This window comes from Eleutherodactylus coqui, chromosome 9 (assembly GCF_035609145.1).
Source record: "Eleutherodactylus coqui strain aEleCoq1 chromosome 9, aEleCoq1.hap1, whole genome shotgun sequence".
Classification (NCBI taxonomy): Eukaryota; Metazoa; Chordata; class Amphibia; order Anura; family Eleutherodactylidae; genus Eleutherodactylus; species Eleutherodactylus coqui.
Genome location: NC_089845.1, coordinates 116,349,281 through 116,377,232, shown reverse-complemented (window position 1 = coordinate 116,377,232; position 27,952 = coordinate 116,349,281). Strand labels below are relative to the sequence as shown.

At 45.0% G+C, this 27,952-nt stretch overlaps 1 protein-coding gene across 2 annotated transcripts; it reads right to left on the bottom strand.

Annotated features, from left to right (window-relative positions):
* Positions 1 to 27,636, bottom strand: MTDH (metadherin). Of its 2 annotated transcripts, XM_066578372.1 has the most exons (12): positions 27,110 to 27,635; positions 21,937 to 22,038; positions 17,678 to 17,762; positions 15,782 to 15,934; positions 14,322 to 14,537; positions 14,086 to 14,172; positions 11,393 to 11,485; positions 10,083 to 10,207; positions 9,289 to 9,408; positions 6,384 to 6,500; positions 3,955 to 4,114; positions 1 to 2,216 (listed from the first exon to the last, which is right to left on the bottom strand). In XM_066578372.1, exons 1-12 carry the CDS (start codon positions 27,470 to 27,472, stop codon positions 2,146 to 2,148), a joined length of 1,692 nt encoding a protein of 563 aa, XP_066434469.1. In that variant the 5' UTR covers positions 27,473 to 27,635; the 3' UTR covers positions 1 to 2,145. The 2 variants fall into 2 exon arrangements, with proteins under 2 accessions (XP_066434469.1, XP_066434470.1); XM_066578373.1 differs by lacking the exon at positions 11,393 to 11,485 and having other exon boundaries at positions 27,110 to 27,636.
* Between the last annotated feature and the right edge of the window lie 316 nt (positions 27,637 to 27,952).

Here is a 27,952-nt window from a genome sequence, read left to right as displayed (position 1 = left end):
TGGATTTGCAAGATTTATTTAAACAAAATCAACTTAGAAATATCACTGAATTAAACAAAATGTCCTGAACATGTAAACATATGACATGTTCCTGCAACTGGAATTCTCTCTAATATTTAATACATTTGTGTAAAAATTAGGAATCCTTTTCCCAGGGATCATCTCCCCTCCCTCCGCCCAGGAAAAAACCAAAACAAAAACTCAAAAATCTTAAAGTTGATCCACTGCCAATAATCAGTAAAGGCATCTATGCAGTCAGTCTATTCACTGGGTACTAGTGGCATCACTGTGGCACTAAGCACTTCATGCTTTAAGCCAGTGAACAGGTAGGTGTCAGTTTCCTTTTTATCTAATCCTGATCGGCTTCTTTAATGAAAGTGAATTAAAGCGTCCGATTGTATTTCAAAAACCACATCACTGCTTGTGTCAAGCCAAAAAGGGTCTGAGAGCTGCAATACAAGCTGGAAAAGACCCCCTTTTTTCAAATCCTGTACCCCTTTTACTAGGGTTTTCCTATCTTAAAGTGATGGTATATCACTAGGACTGTGCAGAACTGCAGCAGAGCTCCATTGAAGTGAATGCGGCTGGCTGCAGTTCCTGTACAGTCGGATGCCTGGAAGTGCCTTTGTGTAGGGATCAATCATTGAAGGGGCCGCAGAGCCGAATTGGCACTGTGCCCCCTTCATTCTCAGGTTGGTTCCCCACGGTTCATTAAGTGATGGCATTTGCTAGTGATCCCTCAATTGAAATTATTCAGAGTGCATGAAAGTTCTTCCAGAAGCCAAGGAGGCTGACCGTGCTGAACAGAATACAGCAGGATTATATAGAACGGTTGATCAGTAGCGTTGGTTAAGTGCGTTATGCTGCGGTTTTCATTGTAGGTTTAGGTGTTTTAAATAGGACATGGCTATCTTGATCCGCACTTGTCCTGGAGTTTCACTTCCTGCCCTCTGAGCATTTGGTAAGGCTATTTACAATGTCCGTCTTACCATGCACAATGTACAGATACAAAAGTTAGCAGGAGATTTTAATAAAGGTCATTACGTTGCCTGTAAATTCTGATGAAACCCACATGCATCTTTTTTTTTTTTTTTTTAGAAATGAACACGATTTGACAGGTTTTGAGCTCGGTAGGAAGGGGGGCAGAGTTACTCTCGAAACTACGCATGTCTCATTATAAAAACACTAATTTTGTTCATGAACACTACGGGTTAAGGCAGTAAAAACATTCCTGATTATTGGAGGTCTTGATAACGTCAATTAAAGCTGTCTTAAGCCACAACGCCCATACATATAACCTAGTATAGCTCACGTTATGGGACAAAAATGGCTGCCTTATCAATTACCAATGGTAGCCCTAAAGAAGAAGAAAAAAAAGAAAAAGATACTGCTTGGTTATCAACGGCCATCCTTGAAAACATGATTAGTAGCCAGACTATGTATGGCTAGAGTGCAACTATTACGTTTTATGGGACATTAACAGTATCATGGAAAAAAGGGGACACACCATGAAAAGCTAATACAAAATAGTAAGAGGATGACGATTCTAGTAAAGCCAAGGAAGGAAAAGAAAGAATGGAATAGGAACTGCTCATACATTCACTAGATCACAATTTAGTCTCTTATTCGTTGCTTGATGGCTCACACATCCCATGATGCTCCTGAAACGATCCCTAACACTACAGGCTGGCACATTGCTACTGTATGACAATAGCCACCAATATTAAAACGGACGATGAGGAGAGAGAGAGTGTCAATGAGATGGCAGAACTGTTATTTCACAGAATGGCCCTGCGTATCTTCCACTCTCTCGGAGATTAGATAGGGCACAAGATGAATGTAAACAGGTCACCATTTAGTAAAATCAGGAACTGAAGTCTCTTCTATATCAAATTAAAAAGTTCTCAGTTGGCAAGTACAACGTGATCTTCTGCGCGATTCCATTGTTGCTGGAAGGTCTTGATCGCGTCCGTAGATATTGAGTTCCTTTACTTTCCCCCCTCCTGCCTGTAGGGATGTCACATTGACAGCAGTTACTTTTAAAAATGCAGACGTTATAAAATTCTGTACATGTTCACAAATTATTGCATATACAGCATAATCTTCAAGAGTGTCTGAACATGTTTTTCCAGTGATGAAAGAAAATCACGTTTCTCTTCTGGCCTTTTTCTTCTTCTTCACTTGTTTTGGGGATTCCCAACTTTCTTCGGACTTAGCTGAAAAGTAATAAGATTTATTTGGATTAGGAACAGGCTTGTCAGATTTTAGAAAGTCTTAAAATGTACCAAGCTTTTACGGATAAGCTGCAATGTACATGAGGAATACCACCATTTCTTGCCATTATATGGCTTGTATCCTGCATTTCCCTCTCTGCAGGGTGTACATCTGATTCTCAGTTTTTTCAGGACTGGTGGGAATAGCCCATCTGCTGTGGTGTGTTCTATAGTCTGAGCAGAGAACTGCAGATTCTGCTTTTTTGGCTGTAACACACATGAAAAGCAATGTTTGATTGGTAGTGCTGCTGACAAAGTGCTAACGACCACTTGTCCGTGAGTGTGTGTGTGTGCTTCACATGCTCAGCCCTCTGATCACATGATGACAGCAGCCATGTGCTCACAGGACCTGTGATGTCACCCTTGTGTGATCAGTCACATGGTCTCTGACCCATATCACATGACACTGACCTCATCGCAGGTCCTAAACCAGCAGAGCCTGATCACATGATGGTGATGTTATCACAGGTCCTTCATCCCAGTGCACTGAACGAGAGATTACAAGTGGATTACATTCCCCACAAACCTCTGTGGCCTCAGTTGCTATGGATACACCAGTACCCAGTCTGGAAGTTTGTAGCTGGTTGTGAGACAGCTGCACACCTGTGTGGAGACTCCAATAAAAGGACACCTCACAAATGTACACATACATAGCTGGCAGTGCATATTGACCAACAACATTGAAGCATTGTTCTTCACCACTATCTTCTGCCACACACCTGTTGCTCTTACTGCTGGATATGACTTCCACCTGGGAATGGATGTTTTTTTAACATTGCCTGCGATTAGTGGGAACCTGTATATATTGGTTCTGTATTGTGCATGTTAAACAGCTTGACAAAAGCTACTAAGATGTCCGAAACGTTGCTTGTCTTATGTGGAGCAAATAAAATTTCCTTTCATGAGGTAAAGAATCTTTTGCACTTCATTGCTGCTCAGCTCATGTTTCTATGTAATCGTCTTGTCGGACAGTGTACAGCAGTACTGCGTAGTGGAGATGTGAGGAGCAGTAAATAACTCACCACTAACTCCAATATAATGTCTGATTATTCCTTCTCTCTGTATGTTCTCAGAGGCTTCAATAATTATGACAACTCATCCCCTTCTTCCACTTTGTGTTCTGCTGTCAGGCCATTTCCAGTAACAGATGACAGCAGGCAATGGACAGCAAGTTTAGAGGAAAGGGAAGATCTCTAGTGGCTGGCGCTTTAGCATGATTTTCCAGCAAAAAAATCATTTTAGGTAAAAGTAAAAAGTGCTTTCATTTGTTATTACACCAGCTATCATAATCATAAGTCATTTAAAAGGTAGTGCTCATTTAAAGAGGTTGTGCAGAATTAGAAAACATTGCTTTTTTCAGAAACCACACCTGTCCATAGGTTGTGTCTGGGTTTTACAGCTAGGGAGCATTAAAGTGAATGGAACTGAGCTGCAGTAGCAGACAACCTGTGGACAGGTGGGGCACCAATTCTGAAAGAAAGCAGCCATGGCTTTCTAATCCTTTGCAACTCCTTTACAAAATGTGCACAATTTCAAACAATCTCATTTGCACTGGAGTAACATCTGCCTAGCTTATTTACAGGCCCAAGTGTTTGTGTCCCACCACTGGAGCACCCATGAAGTCCGTGGTTCTTACCCCATGACTGTGAGGAGGAGAGTGAATAGAGCAGTCGAACATTACCTTGTGAAGGAGGAGACACATTATTTTGCTTGGTAGCCGAAGCGTTGGCCTCCTGCGGCTGCTGTGCTTGGGCAGGGCTCTTCTCAGAAATGTTATGAGCGGCTGACACAGGAGCCTCAGTAAATACAGTATGTAGGCGCTTTTCTTGCACAGTTTGTTTCTAGAACAAATTTAAAGCAATTACATATCTATATGCAAAAATAAACCACTAACATGTAACAGCCTTTTCAGCTATCATGACATTCACATATTAAGACATCCACCCTTTCTCCCAGCTCATTGGTTAAAATGGAGTAGATGCACAGATGGCAGCAGAAATTAATATCAGCTGTACCTTTTTGCTCAATTCACTTTAAAGTGGTTTATAACCTACCACTGGAGCATCCATTAGGACAGGTCATCAACAGCCGCTCAGCAGGGGCCTGCCGTTTGGGATCCTCAGACCCACCGTCCGTACGGGCAGCGCTGGAAGCCGATGTATGAATTGCAGCACTGGTCTGGTACTACAGGCAGAGTTCCCACTGATTTTAATGGGAGCTGTGCCTTCACCACACTGGGCCACTTCAACATGGACAGTACTAACTGCTTCTACCACTGTCAGATCACTAGCAGTGGGGCCTCTGCTGATCAGCTATTGATTACCTGTGCTGAGGATATGTCATCAATAGAAAAAATGGTGGAAGACTCCTTTAAGAGTGTGCTGATGTCGAGCTACAGGCATCAATGTAGTCGCACACTACAGCTTTCCCCATATGCCACCGAAAGGAAAAAGTGCACTTAAAGGAGTTGTCCCGCGAAAGCAAGTGGGGTTATACACTTCTGTATGGCCATATTAATGCACTTTGTAATATACATCGTGCATTAAATATGAGCCATACAGAAGTTATATACTCACCTTCCCTGCGCTGGCGTCCCTGTCTCCATGGTGCCGTCTAATCGCCCGATTAGACCGCTTGCGCAGAAGGGTCTTCTCCCTTCTGGTCGTTCCGGGCACTAGCGGCGTTCTGGCTCCGCCCCGTCATGTGTGCCGATTCCAGCCAATCAGGAGGCTGAAATCGGCAATGGACCGCACAGAGCCCACGGTGCACCATGGGAGAAGACCAGCGGTGCATCGTGGGTGAAGATCCCGGCGGCCATCTTGGAGGAAAAGAAGGAAGAAGTTGCAGAGAGGGGATTCGGGTAAGTAAAAAATTTTTTTTAAATTTCAACACATCCCTTGGGTTTGTCCTGCGCTGAACGCGAAGCCTATGCAAAAAAAAAAACAACGTTTCGGTGCGGGACAACCCCTTTTAAAAAAAAAAAAGCCATGGTGACTGCTGCCAGAAAACTGCCATAGTCTTTTAACTGCTAGAAGAGCCCTAAAAGGGTAAATATAGCTCTATCCAAAGTCACTGCCCCTTTATTAGATGGGTACCATAACACATTTGTTAAAATAGCAGCAGAAATTTGGAGAGTTTCTCTTCTATACTTCTTAATGCTTTGGTGCTTTCTTAAAGCAACCCTCCGGCTCTGAAGAAAGATGGTTGCACCGCTTCTCTGACTACCTGATGCACACTGTGCATTAGCATGCATCAGTAGTCTTGAGACTACATGAAGCTCACATGGACAGTGGGGTAGTATCTTAGATTAATGATGCATACTAATGCACAGAGTGCATCAGGTAGTCAGAGTAGCGGTGCAGTCATCTTTGTTTCTCCAAGCCCAAAGGCTCGATTTAATTATAAACAGATTCACTTTAAAGGGGTTGTCCCGAGGCAGCAAGTGGGTCTATACACTTCTGTATGGCCATAATAATGCACTTTGTAATATACATTGTGCATTAATTATGAGCCATACAGAAGTTATAAAAAGTTTTTTACTTACCTGCTCCGTTGCTAGCGTCGTCTCCATGGTGCCGACTAATTTTTGGCCTCCGATGGCCAAATTAGCCGCGCTTGCGCAGTCCGGGTCTTCAGCAGTCTTCTATGGAGCCGCTCGTGCCAGAGAGCGGCTCCGTGTAGCTCCGCCCCGTCACGTGCCGATTCCAGCCAATCAGGAGGCTGGAATCGGCAGTGGACCGCACAGAAGAGCTGCGGTCCACGAAGACAGAGGATCCCGGCGGCCATCTTCAGCGGTAAGTATTGAAGTCACCGGAGCGCGGGGATTAAGGTAAGCGCTCCGGTAAACTTTCTTTACTTCCCTGCATCGGGGTTGTCTCGCGCCGAACGGGGGGGGGGGTTTGAAAAAAAAAAAACCCGTTTCGGCGCGGGACAACCCCTTTAAGCCTGTATACAAGGGAGAGAAGACCATACAAGGTACAACTTAACAAAAGTTTTACCTTTTACCTACACCGAGTTCTTACCCTTACAGCAGAAGCACTATGTAAACTAGATTTAATATGCTGCATGCAACTTTAGACTGGTTATGACGAAGTTGTGCAGTGAACATACCTTTGAAACCTCTTTCAGTTCCTTACTTTTTGCAACTCCGGTGGGGATTACAGGAGCTGATGAAGCTGGGACAGAATCCTCTTTGCAATTGACAATTTCATGTGTGTTCTCAGATTCCTGAAAGAGAAAAGGCATCATAAAATATCACCAAATAGCCATTGACAATTCTAGTTCCTTTTCACAACATGTAGAATGAGAAGTGATCAAGCTGAATATGGAGAATACTAGCCGATGTTCAGTGAAACTAGATGTCATGAAACGACCATTTGTTCGCATCTCTACAAACATTTAACATAAGGCTGTTGTCACTCAAACATTAAGGAAGCATTTAGACATCTGTAAGGCCTCCTGCACACAGGCGGATTTGCACTGCAAAATCCAGAGTGGGATTCCACCTCCGGATTCTGCAGCATATCCAGCCCTTAGCATGCAATGACAATCCACGATTTTCTGCCCACAAGCAGAAATAGATAGCGATTTTCCGCTCGCGGGTGAGAAATCACAGCATGCTGCAATTTTGTGCGGGCTACGCATGTCTAGCTTCCATTAAGTCAATGGAAGCCGTCCTGTGGCACTTCCGCAGTGTGCACTGAGGAAGCGTCGCGAAATCCGCGTCATCTGCACATGGGCGACAGAATGCCGGACAGAAGGTACCAGACAGGTACACAGGGGAGGGGGTCACCGGCTGGGCACCAGGTCAAACTCCACTGCGGAAATCCCGCATGCGGGATCCGACCCACCTGTGTGCAAGAGGCCTAATAAAGATGAGTGCCCTGGCCTGAGCGCAGGTTTCATGACCCAAACAGAGTAACAGAGAATCAGCTGTTTGCTGGCCTGCTGCGCTTGTGCACAGTGCCGTTATAATGCCAAAAGCAAACAGCCACATACACATTGCAGCAGCTTGGGTTGGTACTGCAATGTTTCTATTGGTGTTGGTCCGTAATGGTGGATCCACCACCAATCAATTATTGATGATAGGTCATTAATAGTACAATGGTGGACAACCCCTTTAAACTGGTTGATCTGCTTTAACAAATCCCATCCTCACGCAGAGTAAAGTTTTCATGCAGAACGTGACCTGCTGCGTGGATTTTTAAATCCAAAGCACATCAACCTCTATTGTGGATTGGTCTAGGATTTGTCATGCATTTTACCCATTAATTTCAAAGAGATAGTCAAAATCCGCTACAAAAAATGGTTTAAAAAAAAAAAAAAGCCAATCTACTCTATTACCGATGTTTTCAATGTTTTCATCTCCCGCCCTCCACTGATGACATGCTGACATATGACTGCTGTAGTGGTAACAAAGGTCAACAGGATATTGGTAGGAGACTATCAAGTTAAAGGGGTTGTCCCGCGAAACAAAGTGGGTCTATACACTTCTGTATGGCCATATTAATGCACTTTGTAATGTACATTGTGCATTAATTATGAGCCATACAGAAGTTATCAAAAGTTTTATACTTACCTGCTCCGTTGCTAGCGTCCTCGTTTCCATGGTGCCGACTAATTTTCGGCCTCTAATGGCCAAATTAGCCGCGCTTGCGCAGTCCGGGTCTTCTACTGTCTTCAATGGGGCCGCTCGTGCAGAATGCCACCTGTGTAGCTCCGCCCCGTCACGTGCCGATTCCAGCCAATCAGGAGGCTGGAATCGGCAATGGACCGCACAGAAGCCCTGCGGTCCACAGAGAGAGAGGATCCCGGCGGCCATCTTCAGCAGGTGAGTATGAAGACGCCGGACCGCCGGGATTCGGGTAAGTACTACCCGGTTTGTTTTAACCCCTGCATCGGGGTTGTCTCGCACCGAACGGGGGGGGGTGGTTAAAAAAAACAAAAAAAAAACGTTTCGGCGCGGGACAACCCCTTTAAAGCCAAATCTAGCATGTATTTCCTTCAAGATGCCATCAGATTTGCAGTTCGATATCTGTAGGAGAGCAGCTTCAGATGGTTTTCTGTGGCCCGCAGTTCTAATCTGCCTCCTCAGCGAAGCTGAAAATCCACCTTCAGCCTCACTGAAGAATGATTTTACAAGTGAAGTGAGAAAAAGCAGTCAGTGCATCAGTCAGTGGCGCGAAGAGGAGTCTGTTAAGTGGGGAACAAGGTACTTTTCTGTAATAAGATATTACCAAGTTCTTTGTTTTACTACAAAGGGGTTTTCCAGGCAAAAACTATTGAGGACCTAATCTCGGGGTATAAAGTAAATATGGCAGTATTCATGGGTGAAGTCACAAAAGTTTCCTTTATTCTCCCATACAGGCTACCTGTATATATTTTTTGTTATGGAAGAATAAAGGAAACTTTTGTGACTTCTACACCCATGAATGCTGCCACATTCACTTTCTACATTTGACTGCGGATTAGGTCTGGATCCAGGTGGCTGGTGCATTATTGAGGGTCCCACCACAGGAGTGGTTGTTATATTGTGCTGCTGGTAATATCTGTACTTTGCTAATCTCGGGATAGGTTATCAATAGTTAAAAACCACTAGGGACCTCCGACTCAGGATCCCCAGCAATGCGCAGATCACCAGGCTCGCAGTCAGTGGGCAGAAGCAGAAGTGCCATTGAGGTGGTGTTCACTCCCATTAAAATAAATGGGAACAAAGGCCAGCTATCAAGGTTGGATACAAAAGTGTAATAGTTGCTTCAGCTCCCACTGATTTCAATGAGAGTGAAACCCTCGATTGCACTTCCGCCTCCGTGCTCTATGATGTCTGGCCCCACTGCACTGACAGTGATCGCGGGTCCCCGGTGATTAACTATTGATGACCTTGCTCAGTAAACCCCTTTAAAAAGGGAAAAATTCAAGCTACCAATACACTAATCTCTCAGACATACTTTTGTAAAAATACAAATGGACAGATTAGTGTGATAAAATTCTGAAAGATGAACTGCAGTAGTGGTACCTGTGTGGGAGAACCAGAATCCTCTCCCTGCTTCTTCTTCTTTTTCTTCTTCTTCTTAGTTTTGTTGCTAGCAGAAGTTTGAGCAGCCAGATCTTCCTTTTCTTTATCTTCATCGGAAACCTGCCAAACACACAACACACCTGGGTTATGTACAAAGAAACTTGTAACCGTTCTCTAAAACGCTGCTGCCAGATTAATCTGACAAATGTTAATTCTCGACACTGCCTAAAGACACTGACATTTTTTCCATGGACTAATTGTCATGCATAAAGGCCCATTTACACAGGATGAATGTCGGGCAAATGATGCCTGACACTCGCCCCTGTGTGTCCGCGCTCCCGTACTGTCATATGGGAGCTAGTATTGCTGGCTCGCTCACAGAGCGGCCAGCAGGGAGGCAGGAAATTTCTCTCCTCTCGCTCCCCCGCCCCTCTCCAATCACTTAATACAGCGGCCATTCAGTTCTGAACGGCCGCCATTTACACTGAACGATGAGCTCATCGTCTATAGTTTATGCAGCCCCCCTGCTGACTGCTCTGTGACTACTAGCTTCCATGTGACAGCACGACAGCAGACACACAGGGACGAGTGTCGGGCATCGTTTGCCCTACATTCGTGCCATGTAAATGGACCCTAAAATGGAGACAATGGATTGTGTGGAACAATACAAGTCATTCATTAATCTAGTCCAAGTCACATACACATTACATGTAATGCTGCACTTTCCTATACAACACCACAATTTTATATATAGCATTTCCACATCTGTGCCACTTCACACTGATAAAAGTTACCTTAGGGACTTCTTGCTCACGCTCCTCAGTCTGTGCACTTGGTGCTGGTTCCTCTTCTCCATAGTTTCCCCACTCCTCCGCTGGTGCATTCCAGTCAGAACTAGGGTCAGATGAATTAAGACCGTCTGCAGATACAAAATTGTAAGTAAATTTTATGTCAAACTCCATTAAATAGATTTTAAAGCTATTTTTGCAAAGCAGCAAAGTTTTATTTTTGTAGAAAGGGAAGCAAAAATGCGTTTCCATTAGTTTTTTTTTGACAAAACTAAGTTCTGTTCATACCAGGTAAGTGCTGAAGGCGTATGTGATAAACATATGTAGTAAGTTCTGTGGGCCTAATGCAGCGTGGCATAGAATCACACAGCATGTGCAAGTTATGCTTTTAATTCCCACAGAAACGAGATGCATACCGCGTGGTACAGTTGCATCCGCAGGAATACAGCAAACGATGTGAACAAAGCCTTAATCTTAACAGAAATTTGGCGAGTACGCCTTACGCCCCCTGTGTAAATGTAACCCGTTTTCAAGTAACAGACATGGTGCCTGTAATCTAGCTGGCAGTATTCGGCTTTCTTTAAAGTGTAGCACCAATTAAATAGAACAACAATTATAGTGCACAGTAATAGGGTTTCTAAATAACTTGCCTTGCAGATGCTGCTTTCAAGAAGCGACAGACTGTCCGCCGATCACACTTCTGCACTGGGAGACAGAGCATCCTGCTTTGTCTCCTAGGCTCCCGTATCAAATGGAATCAGAGCTGTAGGACAGTTTCTTAATGCATAAACATGGCCAGCCAATAGTATGACCGGTGGTCCATGCAGCTATTTAGAAGCATCATCCGTAAGCTGGATTCACACGAGTTCAGGCATGTTTGCGAATGGGTGTTACGTATTTGCACTCGCCTTGGTGTATTTTACTGTACTTTTTGTGCAGGCAGAAAAACATGCACCGATGCTCTCAGCCACTGAAATGGCCAAAAGTTTCATAAGTTCAAAAGATTCTTTTACTGTGCAAATGCGCAGGAAAAAAAAAAAAAAAAAAAGATCACACTGCATATATTTTAGTGCGACCAAACTGAGCATGCCAAACAAATGCGTGTGAACTAACACACTGAAATCAATGGGTTCTAGTTTCTACATATTGAGTGCGCACAAATCTTTTAGGCACAATCTGCTCGTGTGCATCTGGCCACAGGCAATATATTTAGAGAAGTTCCCATTGTGCACAATCCTGCACCATCATTGTTTCTCTATATAAACGGGGCTTACACTTTATTACAGTGAGAGAAAACCAATAAAGTTCACACTTACTCAGCCCAGACCATTCATCATCAACATTGGGCTCTGTAGGAGTCACTTCCCACTGGTTATCAGTTGTTTGTGAAACAGGTTCACTGACTGAAGCTTAAAATAAGGACAAGAGAGCAGTTCTTCAGTAAATTACCGAGATGCACATATTACAACTTACTGCGATTTTAGCGCCAGGTTATAAAACCACTAATATTTTAGCGCTTACAATTTGTAAGGTGCAGTCCCGAAAAAGTTTGGACACGGTTTCCATTATAAAGCTTGAGCACTGGGTTTAAAGGGGTTGTCCGGTTACCGGTCAGCACCACTTCAGTAGCACTCACTGTAGTAAAATAAGCTGAGCAGTACTTACCCCTCCTGCACCACCAGGATCCAGTGCTGCAGCCTGGCTATGACAGCTGACATCACTGAAGTCAGATAACTGATGCAGAATTACCATTTGGCTCTCCTGGCATCATGGCACTCAGGAGCCTGATCGGCTGTAGTGGTTACCTGACCTCCACTGATGTCAGCTATCACAACATACACTGCGACTGCAGCGCTGGATCCCGGTGACGGAGGAGTGGCAAGTACTGATCGGTTTATTATTTTACCACAGTGAGTGCTATTGCAGGGATTTTATTTGGTAACTAGAGATGAGCGAGCACGCTCGGACAAGAATGCAGTTACTCGAGAAGAGCTTGGCTCGCTCATCTCTATTGGTAACCGAACTGCTTTAGGAGAATGCTCCTTTAAACAATTTATAGGGATCCTGTCATCCACTTTAAGCTGGCCCACACGCTCGACTCTTCAGAAGACTGTACATGCACACTCCCACCGAGATGAATGGGAATGTGCTTGATGTGTGCAGAGGAACCAGGTGAGTAAGAGGCTCCCCCGACTCCACATCACCTATACTATAAGCACCATAGCTAAGTTTATAGTTGATGACATGTTCCCTTTAACCCTTTAAAGACACAGCATAGTCTGAGCTTTAAGATTACAGCGATCCCCCTTCATCCCAATCGCTGCAAAAACACACTTTTTGTCAATTCAGCTAAAAGGCTTATACTTTACTGTGAGATTTTAGTGCTACCATTTAGGAGGCACATATAATGTATGGATCATTTAGTTTTAGGAGGAGGGCATTAGCACACCATTGCCATGTCACTGGAGCGCCAGTAGGCTTATCAGAGACCCCCTTCCTCCGGTGGTGTGGTTATTAATTGCATCTAAGGGGTTAAACTGCTAAAATTGGTATCTTCAATGAATACTGAAAGGACCAAGGTGTAGTTGCATAATATATTCAGCAGCTGCAAGTTATGGCACGGTCACAACCTTTATGCCTGCATCGTACCAATAGGGTACTTCACAGGAATGACCAAATCACATTACACCACTAGGAGGAAAGGGGTTAAACATACATATTTGAGATGCAGAAATGTAATTTGGATATCCTAAAATACTACACCACAAGCATTCAGAAGTCCCCGGTGCATGCCTTCCACACCGACTCCTAGGCTCCTGTATACGTTTGCAGCGAATAATAATGGTAACAGTTTGTAAGGCTGAAAAAAGACATATGTCCATCTAGTTCAGCCTATTAACCCCAATGTTGATCCAGAGGAAGGGGAAAAGAAACCTTAAGATAGAAGCCAGTTTTCCCCATTTAACCCATTAAGGACCAAGCGCTGTAAATTTACAGCACTTGGTCCTGGGCTTTAATTCCAGCTAAGCATGGGATTAAAGCCCCTGTTCTGCAATCACGCAGGACAGGTTGTCAGCTGTTCATCACAAGAAGTCAAAGTGGAATTATAACTTTCATTACGTGAGCCGACAGTCACGTGACCGCCGGGATCCCCTGGCACAGCAGAGTTACAGGGCCCCAGCAAACCCTCATCAGCTCTGCCAGTGACTATTGTCACTACAGGGGATGTTTATTCCTGTAACTAGGGCTCCTATGGATGCCCCAGCTACAGTGGAAAAATGTCAAATAAAAAAATAAAAACATTTAAAAAACCCTCAAAATGTGAATGTCCCCCCAGAGGTTTTATATAATGTCATGGGGGACATAGTTTAAAAAAAACAAACAAAAAAAAAAACAAACACACACACTACATAAATAAGTAAAAGAAAAGAAAATAATAAAATTCAAATATATACAGAAAAAAAGAAAATAACCCAAAGCAGACACCAACCAAAACCGTCGCCATATGTGCCCTGTAATCCAAAACCATACATATTCAATATCAAACTGTCCGAAAACAAGATGAGGAACCCGTTCCGGTACTTTATTTTAGCGTAAATATACCAATTTTAAAACAAACAAAAAAGAAAAACTATAAATGTTGACAAAAGAAAAGCTATTTTTTGTTAGCTTTTTACCCCCAATGAAACTAAAAATAAAAAATAGGGCAGTAAAACCACCACATGGGTAAAATCCCAAAAGTGTCTGGTCCTTAAGGGGTTAAGGGAAAAAATTCCTTCTCAACTTGAAGGATTGAAGTATGCTATATTCTGTACACTGACAGGTAAACGACCTGCAGACGCATTTCTGGTGTGATGCCAAGAGGACTAATGCCAGGAGAAACTGATTATGTCTAGAAGTCATTCAATGCTCAGAAAGGAGTTTAAATTTTATATTTTAAATGGCACATTAAACCTTAGGAAAAGAAACCAGCAATAAAATCCCTAATATTTGGAAGAATCAAACATACCTGAAACAGAATTACTTAATCCGATGGTGGAGAAAGGTGGCCTCTTTTCCGATGAGTTCAGTCTTGTATCCACACTGGACCATGTGGCTGACAAAGAAACCAAAAGTTTAGTAATATCAAGTCACAGCAGTCAGTATGAGACAGGAAGAGTTCAGTGAAAACCTTGTGTAGATGTTTGTATGTAATTCTTTTCAGCCTAGAATCTCCTTTCCAACACCTCTTGACGGACCGCTTACCTATTCCAGGGAAGATTGAACGCTCGCTCCACGGTGCGCTCCACTCCTTGCCATTCGAGTCTACGGTATCCTGGTTCCAAGTGCAAGGCTCAGCTTTCTTCTTGCCTGCCGTATTGGTAACGGGCACCCATTTTTCTTCCACTATCTGGGAGGATATCACTTTAGTTGGCTTCTCATTCCAACTACTTCCATTCAGTGCAGAGGCTTCACTCGGGCCTGGTAGATAGACAAACAGTATAAAGAATGTGTGAGGCAAATAAGCAGAAGTACAAGAGTATTTAATAGGGACTGTCCAACCATTAAATATAATCATTGTACAGATCATAAAACAACCGTGTTTCCCCATTAATAAGCCCTACCCCGATTTCTGGGGGGGGCGCAAGCTTGAAATATAAGCCCTCCACAAAAAATAAGCCCTAGCTACACTACATGAGAAATAAAAAAAAAAAAAACTCACCTAGCAGCCGGTGTTCAGGGTCCCTGCGCTGAAGACTTGAAGATATTTTTCTGTAATACTACGTTTTCTGAAAATACAGTGTTTCCCAGAAAATAAGACGCTGTCATATTACTTTTTGCCCCAAGAGGCACAGTCTCATTTTTTTAGGGGGTGTCTTAAAACGCTTGGCTAGCAGCCAGCGTTCAGATCCTCACGCTGGTGTCTGCTGCTGCATGCCGACAGAGCAGTTTTTCCTGGTAGCGGGAATTGAATACCCCGCTTCCAGCAAGCTAATGCTCAGCCAATGAAAGTCGGCACTCAATTAACCAATCATAGCCATTCAATGATGCAAAAATTAATATACGACAGTGTTTTATTTTCTGGAAAATATGGTATTTTCAGAAAATGTAAAATTTAGTATTACGGAAAATCTTCAAAACTGATTCCACCTGGAAACCGCTAACAATTATGGGCTGCATGCATCTATATAATGCTGCAATTACAGAACGCTGTATTGTTCTACAGCAGAGGGCATTTAGCTCTCATTAACTTAGTATTAATACATTGAGAGTTACAAGAACCTTGATCAATGCAGTTTTGTTAGAAAGGTCCCTCAATGGTAATCGAACTACAAGGTGTCAGCTATAACCGGTCTTGAGAACTTGATGACAAGTATTCAATTCCCTGCAATACCACCTCGGAGAGAAGGTATTACAGGGCATCCACTGAAAGCAATGTACTGTGATGCATGGACAAGCCGGATCGCTATAGTAAGAGGTGCTCTCCACGACTGCTCTCCACTCAAGCTAATAGTTACCACATGGGATCCCTCATTCTCATCTAAGACAACCTAGGAATCGGAAAATTGGTTCTCTCAGCGTTTAGGCATAAAATCATTTTTTCTAAAGAGAATTAAAAGAGCAAAAATGAAAATAATTATAATTCTAACCAATTCACAAGAATCACTCTTTTGAACTAGAATTCGAGTTCCCTGGGTAGTAAAGTAAGACAAAGTTTGTGTCACCTTTAGACTTTCGGATGTTCGCAGACTGGGTTGGTAGAACTGTGAAGGCTTCAACCACTGAAGTGGTGGCATCAGATACATCAGCGTCGGCTCCTTTGTCACGTTTGCGTTGTTGCCTTTTTTCCTTGTTGCTTATTTTGGTTTCCCAGTTTCCTATAAAATATCTATAATGTAACTAAGTTCTCATCTATTTCCACCCATTCTTCAATGAAAAGTCAGTCTAAGGCCGGGCTCACACAGCTGTATGCATAAACTGCGGTGTGAGTCACGCAGTTGTTTTTCATGCAGTGAAGCCGTCCGTGACCCGGCCTATCACCACGTATGACAGCGAAAGTATCTTCAACATGGCAGTGCATCTCACACACGCTGTCATACGCAGTCCACCTGTGCTCTCTTTTTCCCTTATACTTCCTGCATCATCGCTTCCCAGCGGTGCATATACACATCGCCCATATCCAATATAATTGGGTATGGGCGCCGTTGATTACGCACTCAGAACAATGGCTCTCTCGCATCTGTTACGTTGCAAAATAGAACATGCTGCATTTTTTTCTGCGCTTTTGTATTTTGCAATTCCTACAGGCTAATGTCAGCGAACTGGGTAAGCCAATGTAATTGATTGCCTGCGAATCAGTGCATATCACATGAGCGTACAGCACATGCCGAATACGCGGTAATTTTATGTTTGTGTGAGCCTGGCCCGCATTCACACAGTCGAGAGCAAATTTAGTTAGTGAAAAACTGAGCATTTCATGTGCAATTTCAATACAACTTTCATGCAACATTTGCATCAGTTTTTCACTGCTCTGCACTAAAATAAATAAATTATATTATATTATATATTATATTATATTATGGTCACTATAGTAACAACGTTAACGGATCACAATGGTATGCAAATCACATGTCACGCGACTGAGACCCGTTTGCAGTAATGGTCGATTCTTGAAGAATAGCACAAAAATAGGAAATGCAATTTTTCTAACTCATTATCAGTCAGAGAAAAATCGCTTGTGTGAAACAACCCATTCAGATGAACGGACTCCTTTCCAGGACACGTTATGTACATCTTGGAATCAGACAGAACTCGTGCGGCAAAATCTCCCTTATGAATACGGCCTAACAGTTATTGCACAATCTCTCAGTTAAAGTGAATCTTTTCCATTTATACATCCAAAATTCTGTGCCAATTAATTTCTTCAAGGAGTTTTCCATGTCTGACCTGATGACCTACACTCAGAATAGGTTAATAAGTCAATTGTCAGGGATCTGCACTCTGGTCCACCATAATCATTCACTGGGCCGCTGTCCGTGTGGATGAGTGTGGTATATTACAAGATTACGCCCGATAGCAGGCACCAACCAACAAGTCTGGTGCTTATTTACCTTCCCTTTAAATGGACTGATTCAGAAGGTATGGAGGTGAACGATAGTACAAATGTTCAGCAGCACATCCCCTTTTTACATGCAGAGAAGTACTGCTGACATTTACTCCTATATTGGCTGATGGGGTGCACCTTCATACAGACTGATGATTAGACCAAACACACTCGGGTGAATCTTCTTGTCCGATTATCAAGCTATTTAAATGGCCCTTAAGTGCCGCTGTGCTCTGGATGTCACTCAGTGACACAAGTGATGCATAATCTTCCTAGCTTCTGAAAACAGTAATACCCAAGACATTCATGTAGAGTCAGTCACATGTCCTGCCAAAACTGGCAAATGATGGTGAATGACAAGGGTCATTATTCAAGTCCCAACGAGTAAGATGCGGTGAGAATTTCCTTGGCATGTGTCACTTCCAGACTATCATTGTGATGAAAGTCAGAGCCCCTTTAACTGTGGAGAATCATTAAATGACACTTTAAGTCGGTCCAATAAGTGATTACAGCTCACCTTCCTCGGCTTCCTTCTTATCTTGGTTGGATGATGGCTGTGTTTGTTTCGCATCTGCCTTTGGTTTCTTTTTGTTTTTCTTTAGCTAAGAAAATAAAACCGGGAAAAAAAGTAAATTCCCATAAATATACAGCCGCTACCTGCGTACTGACTGGGAGGCGCTCTGTAATGCTTCAGGTTTCTCTGCAACATGGGCAGCTGAAAACAGACTTAAATAGCCTTTACACTCACTGCAGGGAATAGGTGGGTATTTAAAGAGGGCCTTTAGGACTTGAAGGGTAAATAATGCGTTACTTTGGTATAGATTGGACATTTATGGACACAGCCATACAACATTTTTATTTAGGATAGATATATATATATATATATATATAGTTCTTTTTTTTTAAACCTTACACTTTTTTTTAATAATAAAACTAAGTTGACTTTATTTTCTGTTTTACCCCCATAGGGGACAATACCTTGCACTTGTTTGAACGCACGTACAGTATAAAATAATACCATAGTATTACATTATACCGCGATCTGACAGGCAATCAATCAAGTCATATCACAAGCATTGCTCAATAGACAATCTGTCATGATAGCCCTGGAAGCTTTTCCCACGGGAGGGTGGGGGGGAAACAGTATGGGACCCCCAAACATCGATCAGGGCATTTAAAGGCTGTGGTCATAATTGGCAGCAGCATTTAAAGTGTTAACAGCTCCAATCAGTAGCACAGCTAAATCAGAGCTGTTGTGGGCGGGTGTCGGCTAAAAGAAACAGCCAGCACCCGCATTGTATTGAGTGGGATTGACCCTCGATTCCCCTCCAAACAAACTCCGAAACTCCAGGACGCAAATATATGCCCTGGAGTGTTAAGGGGTTAATAGGAGTATACGCCATTAAATCTGGAAGTGGACCTGCACCTCAAAAGCTTTCTTTAACCCTTAATGACATGCCCCCCCCCCCCACTCCCTCCATTTTTGTTTTTTCCTCACCCCTTTAAAATAAATAAATAAATTTGTAACTCCTTTATTTGTCCATTGACGTCGCTGTATGAGGGCTTGTTCTTTGTGGGACGAGTTGTATTTTTCAATGGTGCTATTTACTGTACTAAATACGTTTAAAAAAAATTCTAAGTGGAGTAAAATGGAAAAAAAAACCAAAAACAACAAACTTCGACCATTTTCAGTGCATCTTGTGTCTATGGCCACAAACTGCAACAAAAAAAATAAAAATGACATAACTTTATTCTATGGGTCAGTACGATTTCTAGGATACTAAACTTATTTTTTTTTGCTGTACTACTATACTTTTTTTATTATTTTCTGCCACCATCTTCTGCACGTAATAACTTTTTTTAGTGACAGTTGAGAGGGCTCATTTTTTGCGGGACGGCCTGTAGTTTGCGTTGGTACCATTTTGGAATACATATCACTTTTTGATAGTCTTTTATTGCTTTTTTTTTGTTCTTAAGGACAGGGTGACCAAAAGAGCGTATTTGTTGTTTTTTTCCCCCAGATGATATTCATCATACATTTCATAGAGCGGACTTTTACGAACGCAGCGATACCAAATATGGATTTTTGTTTTATTATTTAGATGTTTTTTTTATTGTAAATATGGCAAAAGGGTTTTTTTTTTTACTTTTTATTAATTACTTTTTCCCCCTTATTGACCTCATTTGCACTCTTTTTTTAGTCCCCACAGGGGACAAAAACTTGCGATACTTTGATCGCTCCTGCAGTATGATGTAACGCTGTAGCATTACATCATACTACGATCGAGCAAGCAGTTTATCAAGCAACCCCACAGGAATGGCTTGATAGGAATTCTGCCAAGACAAGCCTGGGGCCTTTCAGAAGGCCCCTGGCTGTCATGACATCCGCACGGCTAAATGCGATCTCGTCGCAGGGAGACTTAAATGCCGCCATCAAAATTGACAGCAGCGTTTAAATGGATAATAGCTGCCGTGCTGAATGAAGGGAGGTCACCGCATAATCTTCCTTCGTACATACCCTGACCCTGCAGGACGTAAATGTACACCCTATAGCGGGAAGGGGTTAAACACAAACCCCAAAAAACTCCTTCCGCTCGAGTTCCTGAAGAACGATCCAGTCTTAAAACTTACAATGGACCAAAATTTACAATCAAACCAAGCCATCGCTGAGGAGGAAGTTGAGGAGACTAAAGCGGATCTTAGGCCACGCGGAGCTCCTGACCCAGACAGCTGGATGGCTCTTTATTATAAAATAAAAATTACCACTTCCCTTTTTCGCCCTTTAATATATTTCTGTAATAATATATTATCTGTAAAAGCTACGTCCGATGAATTCTTACCCGCATAAGTCATCCCAAAACTGAACATGGATCATACTACTCCCAAAAACTAATCACCCAATTTTGTTACTAAACGTAGACTACAAAATCCTTACACGTATACTAGCCACCTGTTGGGATGGTTTTCTTCCCTCGCTTCTACGCAACACCCAAGTGGGCCTTATAACGTCTCGACAAGCCCCAAATAACGTGAGAAGCCTTAACCCCATCCATATCTTACAAGATCCCATTGACAGTCCTAGCTCTAGGTATCGAAAAGGCATTTAATGGCCTCTCTTGGGAATATCTGCGTTTTTTATTACAGCCCTTCGATCCATATATTCTACTCCTCTGTGCTACTAAAACTCCCTTGCTCTAGTTCAATATCTATATGAAGGGGCACAAGCCACGGATGTCCCTTGTCCCCTGCCCTCTTTGCACTGGTAATGTAACCCTCGGCCTGCCTTAATAGAAATAACCCAAAAGTTTCTGCCAGTACAAGCGGAAATATAAAATTAAGCCTCTTCGCAGACGACATCCTTCTCACCCTTTCTGGCCTCTCACCCCTCTTCCGAATCTAACAGCAGTATTGGACCCTTGCAGATGTATTCAGATTGTTAATATGGACAAAATGGAAGCCCTTTACCATAATGTCCCCCTCAAAGACGCAGAAACTAATAGAACTTTATTTTGGGTTTCAGGCTCCCCACATTAGATTACATATTTAGGCATCAAGCTCACTCCTTCCTGGGATACATTATATAAATGGAATGACCCTCCGCTATGAAGAGATGAGATCAGCCCACTCTTTCTTGTACAAGGACTCATTGATGTCTTCCGCCTTTACTACCTTTTATCCCCAACCAAGCCTTTGATGCCAGTACTAAGTGATAGGTTCCCTTGGTGGTGTGACAGATGTTTGACATTATTGCACTATATAAGCTCCTCAAGCCCCACAATACTCTATGCCGCATCACTGTAGGCCAGAATTGTCCTAAATATACAGATTCCTCCGATCTTTGTTGGGCCCCAATTCTGCAGCCACCACCTCCCAGAGAACAAGATCCCCTCTTCAACCAGGAGTGATGTCCCTCCTATACACTAGCATGAATCTAATTATGTATTTACGCCACGCTCTTTACCTCGGTGGTAACACTGCTGTTCTATCTCAAAAGCCAGCCATCAGTTACTGCAGCTGAATCATGTAAGATATTACACAGAACTTATCTAGTCCCCCCGACAATCCATGAAGTCTCCCCAAATACTTCAACTGTCTTAGAGATTGTAATTAACTGGGATAGACGTTACATATTTGGTAGAAACGGCCAAAAGTTGTCAGCCAGGATAAAATAGAGCCATTTCTTAAAACTTGGCAAGCCTGGTCTACTTTCTTGGAGATCCCCGGTTGCTTACTACATGAGGATTGCGTGTAGGATAGACGTTGGGAGGCGAGCCTTGCGCTCCTATCTCAACATGACTTTTCTCTTTTGAGAGTATATAATAAGTCTGCCCATTTTTTGCTTTTATTCTGCACAGTGTGGCTGTTCTGTTTATCCGTCGTTTCATAATGGAGAACAACCAGCGAGGCGATTCTATAACTTATATTGTACTGTACAAACCTCCAATAAAGTTGTTTGAGAAAAAAACATGTACAAGCTTAAAGCCCGAGGCATATAGGTGGTCACTAAGGGGTTAATATACTTGGCTTGTAAGTATAAAAAAAAACTCTGAAAATGTACACTTGGTGGTGTCTATGATGATTTCTATATGGAGAAGCTGTTTGTGCACCCTCTTCTATGGTAGAATCATAACCAGCCCGAATTTTCAGAGGAGACAAAGCTGATCTGCCCTGGTAGAAGCGGTTATTATGTTTTATGGCATTAGACCAAGTGGTTCATTATGGTCAGAATGTAAATGGCAATATAAAAACAACCAAAGAGGCTTCAAAAGAAATCACCTTCTCGTTCTTCTTTTCTGCGTCGAGGGTTTGTCTTGGACTTTCTTTCTTGACTGTGGGGATCACCACCTCCTCACTCAGCTCCACTGGCCGACCATTGGGCTGCAAAACAAGTGGCCAACATTAAACAATCCATTTAATAAAAAAAAAAAAGAAGGATTAAAAGAGACAGTTAACTAGACATCAAGCATCTATATGGGAAGATGGAATATCTATCTCTGCAGCGCCACCTATTGGAAGGCAGCATTCTTGCTAGTCAACAGCTTTTTTAACCAGTCTTGTAACAATGACTGGGAATTGTAAGCCAAAGCCAGAATAACCATACACAGACTGCTGTTTGGGGTTTTTGCCCCTCATCAGTGTGCAGTAGGTTTCTGGCTTGACTAAAGAGGCCTGCAGACAGGGCGGAGGGGGGGGGGTCAGGAAGGGTACCGACACTTAGACACTAACTTTTCACACAACTTATATTCATCTAACAGCCTGTGTGTATCATCAGTCTTGTACCATAACTGTTATAAAAATGAAAAAACCACAAACTTGCTTTGCTTTTAACTGATGCCCATTAATGCTTTTTTTATTAAATCCACACAACCCCTTTAAGGCCCCTATAGGTGAGTGGCCTGAACCCACCGATAACGATGGGGCTGTATGACTGATGTGTATGGGGGTACGGGGGTGGGGTGGCTCAAGTTTTCCTCCACAAGTGTTGGAGGAAAGCAAGCTTGGGGACATTGAATTTCAACACCCGATCTGCTTGTTCCCCAAGAGATGAGCCAGTGCCAGATCTGTCCGGCTGCGGCTTACCTCCCTAAACACAAGAATATTCAGTCTAGTCTGATGTATGGGGAAGCCGATGGAAATAACTGCTGGACAACTGATCATCCACCCACCAGTTGTTGGATGTGAATGGGGGAAGGGATGCGGAGGAGTGAAAGTGAGAACGGAGATAAAAATATCAGTGTCCTTGCACCTATCACAGAAGTTGTGGGGGGTGCAAGAGATTCCCCTTAAATCCAATGTACTACTGTGGACCACAGGGCACCTGCTGAGGGGATATACTACATGTTTCCACTGCATATACAGCTGCTGCACATGGCAATAAAAAATGATAGTAAAGTGATTGACAACTGTCGGCGAGCGGCGCTGCACGTATTCGGATACCGGTCTCTCTCGCTCTGCAGCAGCACGCACCGTCTAGTGAAATACTCTGCTTTCATCACACTTTGCAGCATGGAGAGAGTGACCTAGTGAAAGTCACATAGCGAGCGCTGGATGGTGTTACACATTTCACAAGACTGGGAACAGCTTTCTAAATCTAGCCGTGATTGTAGGAATGCTGACTGTAGGCTTCTGCCGTACCGTGAAGGGGCACGCATCAGACTATACTATACAGAGCGACACCGGGAAATAAAACTCCGGCCGTCCTCATCTGGCAACTTATTACAACTTCTAACAAACCTCTTCCAACTTCCCACCATGTAGGAGAGCTGGGTGACACCCAACTGTCACTTCTTTCCTATCCAAGTAGTTTCATATCCCCTTCTCGAGTGTCACTACGTAGATAGCCCATGTACAAGCAGTAGTGAGGGCTATAGATCGCATCTTCCCCGAACAGCGTGAACTACCCAGAACATACAAGTATCATGTAAAAATGATTGGTAACACCCCGCTACATGTGCGGTAGAAAAAAAGTCAGAGAAAAAGTGGAATATAATACAAAAACGGAGGTCATGCCTTATCTATAGCATCGCTCCTAGTTCTTCCACCGACCAGGTGTCAGCACCCGTCAGACGGCGCCATGTCACCAAATGCCGCCCCTATAACATTACGTTCTCTCGATGTGAGATTTCAAGTTGCTTGTGGTAGGAACGCACGAAAGTGTCACCAAGGCCTTCGAGAAGCGTGTGGCGAACAGGCACGGTCATGCGGTCAGGACGAGCAGCGGTTAAGGAAGGACGCGAAAGTGTCAAACGTGAGGCTGGAACAGCCAGGCTTGAATCTCTCGGTTGCTCAAGTCTGCCCGCTACTGGAAGACGACCTACTATGAAGATTTTCCCGAGGTTCAAGCGAGTCACCAAATGGAATGTCTCAGCGCCCGACGTGGCACAATATGCCACGAGGAGAATCTTTTCTGAGACGCATTACCACAATTGACGAGACGCGGGCATGGCACTACAAGCCCGAGATGACATAGCAATCTGTTAAGTGGAGGCACCAACAATCCCCCGTCCCAAGCACCGTTACAGTAATGCTCATAACTAGGAGGGTGTTCCTGACGCACGCCGCGCCTACGACCGCCCGGTATTACCATCTTTGTCACAAGAGAGCTGCTCTCCTGCAGAATTCGCCAGTCGTTCTGCACAACGCTCTGTCGTGTGTACGCTATTGTGGACCAACTGTTTCAAGACGGGGTTGGGAGTCGGTGAAGCAACCCCCTTGGGCCGCCTGCACACCAACGAGTTCGAACTGCGGAATCTGTGACGGTCTCCCATGAGGACAATGCATGGCATTCAGCACAAATCCAAACCAATAGAGCAGCCGCATGTCTTCTCACACCAGCGGACAGCAATTGCGATTTTCCGCTCGTGGGGAGAAAAAAAAAAATGTATTCTGCGGTTTAAAAATTAAAAAAAAAAAAAAGTAAAATCTGTAGCGCGCATGTTCGCCGGCGAGCTGTACGGAGCATCCGCAGTAGAGATTATAAAGACAAAATACAGGTAGGTGCGGATGCTTCCACTATGATCCTCGAGTATTGTGGTGCACACAGTGGATAACAGATTGGCGGACCCAAACCAATGACTTCGGCCGCCTGCAGACGAGCGGGTCGGATCCGGCGGCGAGAATTCTCGCCGCGGGACCCGACCCGAGCGCCTGCAGAGACGAGCGTGTACTCACCCACGCCCGGCGGCCCCGGCTCTTTCATGTGCAGGCGCATGCGCAGACCGGAGGCGGCGGCTGGGTGAGTGACGTGTCTGTGCGAGGCTCTGCGAGCCCCGCACAAAAATAGGACATGCCGCGGTTTGTTTGCCGCGCGACATTTCGCGCGGCCAAACCACGGCCGTCTGCATAGGAGTGCGTATTGTAATGCACTCCTATGCAGGCTTTGAGCGGCGGAAATCCCGCTCGTGTGCAGGCGGCCTTAGTCGGCGGCCCGTGTGACTGAGGCCCAAGGCCGTATCAGCCATCATACTGCTGCATTTCACAGCCACTAGTCTGATTGCCAACCCCCCATTACATACAGCTTGTATCCCTACTGTGAGAAGCCCTCGCTGCCCCCTTCAGGTGGCATGGGGGTACTGACAGCTGATGAGGTCACACAACATGAATGGTGGAATCCATCTCCCGGATTGACAACTACAGCCCTGCTGGGTGTAAGGTGGCGGTCATCTCCAGGTCACTGGCATCATGACTGACCAGACACGCTCTGCCACATGTCGCTGACCATTAACACTTTCCTCACCCCTCCGAATGTGTGCCACTATTACAGCCATATAGTCTTTTGTGAAGAGAGGGGGAGCCAATAATTTGGTCAAACCTGTAGTCGGCTATGCTTTGAATAGTTTATATAGTTATGGTGCCATTAGGGGGCAGGAAGCCGGTGGCGGCGGGGTATAAGTACTTTTCATGCCCGCCCCGCAATCCAGCGCAGTCACATGGTGAAGATTGCATGGCATTCAACAATCTGACTCTTCAGGGTCCGGGCGCGGCACTCCTATAGACATATGGGATTCCGAAGAGTCAGATTCGCCTGTGCCGGGCGGACTTCCCCCCGGGTGACAGCGCTGGATCGTGGGAGCGGGTGAGTATGAAAAATATGTGACCCGGATCCCGGTAACGCCCCCTAATGGCACCAGAAGTTAATTTATGCATCTGTGGGGATGCAACAGGTTCCCCTATAAGTAAAGCTACTCAGAACAGTGCTTTACATGCTGCCACAGAAGGCAGAAGTGTCAATCAGTTGATCGTGGGGGTCCCAAGTGGCAGACCCCTGCCAAAACCCTGCAGTATAGATGGCGTCGCTCCTGGAAAGCCCCGCTACTACAAAGGGGAACCTTTTTGTGTTGCTGACAGGAAGTTAACAACTTGCACTTCTTGGCAGACACACGGCTGCACAGGCGCTCCGCGGTCTCAGCGCTGCCACCTCTTCTACAACATAGTATGATTGGACTGTTCGCAGCGCCCCCTGGGTATAGGATGCTACAGGACGGCCGTGCCCACACATGCAGATTGTGCCCCACCATCCCTTGTTATAGGAGGACGGAACTCACTGGTGGTCTGTGGTGCGACAATGAAACTGTCCTTATAAACGGAAATCACATGGAAGTGAGAGCGGTCTAAGAGCGCAGAGCTAGACTAGAGTGTCTTAAGGGAGTTGTCCCAAAAGTGACAGTTTTCACCTACCATAGGTTAGGAAAGACTGAACGTTGGGGGTCTCCGTGCTGAGCCCCCCACTGATCCCAAGCACAAAGGTTTCATGCCCTCCTTTGCCCAACAGAGTGCAGCGGTGGTCTCACATGTGCCGCTCCACTCATCATCAATGGGACAGTCGGAGACGGACGAGCGCTGGGATATGTCCAACAACCCCATTCAAATGAATGGATCAGCGGCGCCATGCATGTGTGACCGCTGCTCCATCACGGGGGGGGGGGGGGGGTAGGGGTTCACAGGACCTCCTTCTAGGGATCAGTGGGGTCTCATCAGTGAGACCCCCTCTGATGACACCACCTATCCTGTGGAATCTGCCTGCGCCACATTTGCCGCGGATTCTGCTGCGCACGCGATTTACTCGCCAATGACAACGCCCGCATGTACGACTTCCGCCCGACTGTGCGAAGCAGCAACAAGTCCCTTCCTCACATGATCTACACAGCAACTCGCTGGGACCGCCGCACGTGGATTTTACTCGCTGACAGCACCAAACCTGCAGACCTCTGTCCCGTTTAAAGGGGGCGCTGCGGACGTGCATCATAATGTGCCATTTTTGGCGATTTTCCGCCCCAATTCGGCTAGGCATGAGGTCCCGCCAGCTCCGATAATTGCACTCATTACAACTCCCTAATCTTGGCGCCCGCTGTCATGGCCTGCTCAGGGATAGTATGACTTGGGGCGTGACCCTGTGTAACCTCCCAGAGGTCAGGGGTGAAAGGGTCAGCTCCACGGGCACACGTCTCACCTTGCCCTTGTCCGCCGCCACCTTCTTCTTGCTCCTCTTCTTGGGCTCCTCCACCTTCACCGCCTTGTTGGGCACCGGGGCGCGGAGCTGGTTGGCCGGCTGCTCCTTCTCATGCTGAACCACTCGCTTGCTGCTGGGGGCGCTGCGGCTGCTGGCACAGTGCAGCAGCAGGAAGAGGAGGAAGAGCCCCAGAGAGACTGGCACCGCCAGGAACACCCAGGCCGGGTATCGCTGGGGCTCAAGGCCTAGCTCCAGGCCCAGCTCAGAGCGGAGAAGCCCGAGCCCCTGGATTAGCAGCTGCCTCAGCCGGGCAGACACCTCCTCGGCCTGCTGGGCCGCGGCCTCCTGCCAGCCTGAGCTCATGGCGCCCCCTTCTCGCCCGTGCACGTCAGCGACTAGAGAAAGACAGAAGCGACCTGAGAGGCGCTCAGCGGCGTCCCGGCTCCGCCCAGGCCTAGCGCAGGAGCAACGTCATCACTCCAGCCGAACGGACGCCATGCTGCTGTGAACTGGGAGTTGACCGCGTCACGTGGTACAGCGGGAGTTGCTGACGTGTCCGAGCCGCTCGCGAGGGAAGTCACGTGACGTCTGCCTCCGGCGACGGAAACAAAGCGAATTATACAGAATAAAGCCATCATTCGCGTGTATTCCTGCGGTAGTTACGTGATTCGCAGTTATTATCGTTAATATTGTTGCTTTCCCTTTAGAAGTTCTTTGCCAGTACTCGATATGGCGACGTAAGAGCAGAAAGCGTGGCGTACTGCGCATATCTCAATTGATGACGCAGGACCGGGAAGTCAGTTGCGCATGCGCTGTGTTTTACACTGCCACACAAAGCCAATT

Excerpts from the sequence above, each read along its gene's own strand:
- MTDH (XM_066578372.1), bottom strand. The coding sequence starts at position 27,472 with ATGAGCTCAGGCTGGCAGGAGGCCGCGGCCCAGCAGGCCGAGGAGGTG. Across the intron at positions 15,935-17,677 it reads TAAGAAGGAAGCCGAGGAAG|GAAACTGGGAAACCAAAATA; the intron begins GTGAGCTGTAAT and ends GATATTTTATAG. Across the intron at positions 10,208-11,392 it reads TGATGAATGGTCTGGGCTGA|ACGGTCTTAATTCATCTGAC; the intron begins GTAAGTGTGAAC and ends TTGTATCTGCAG.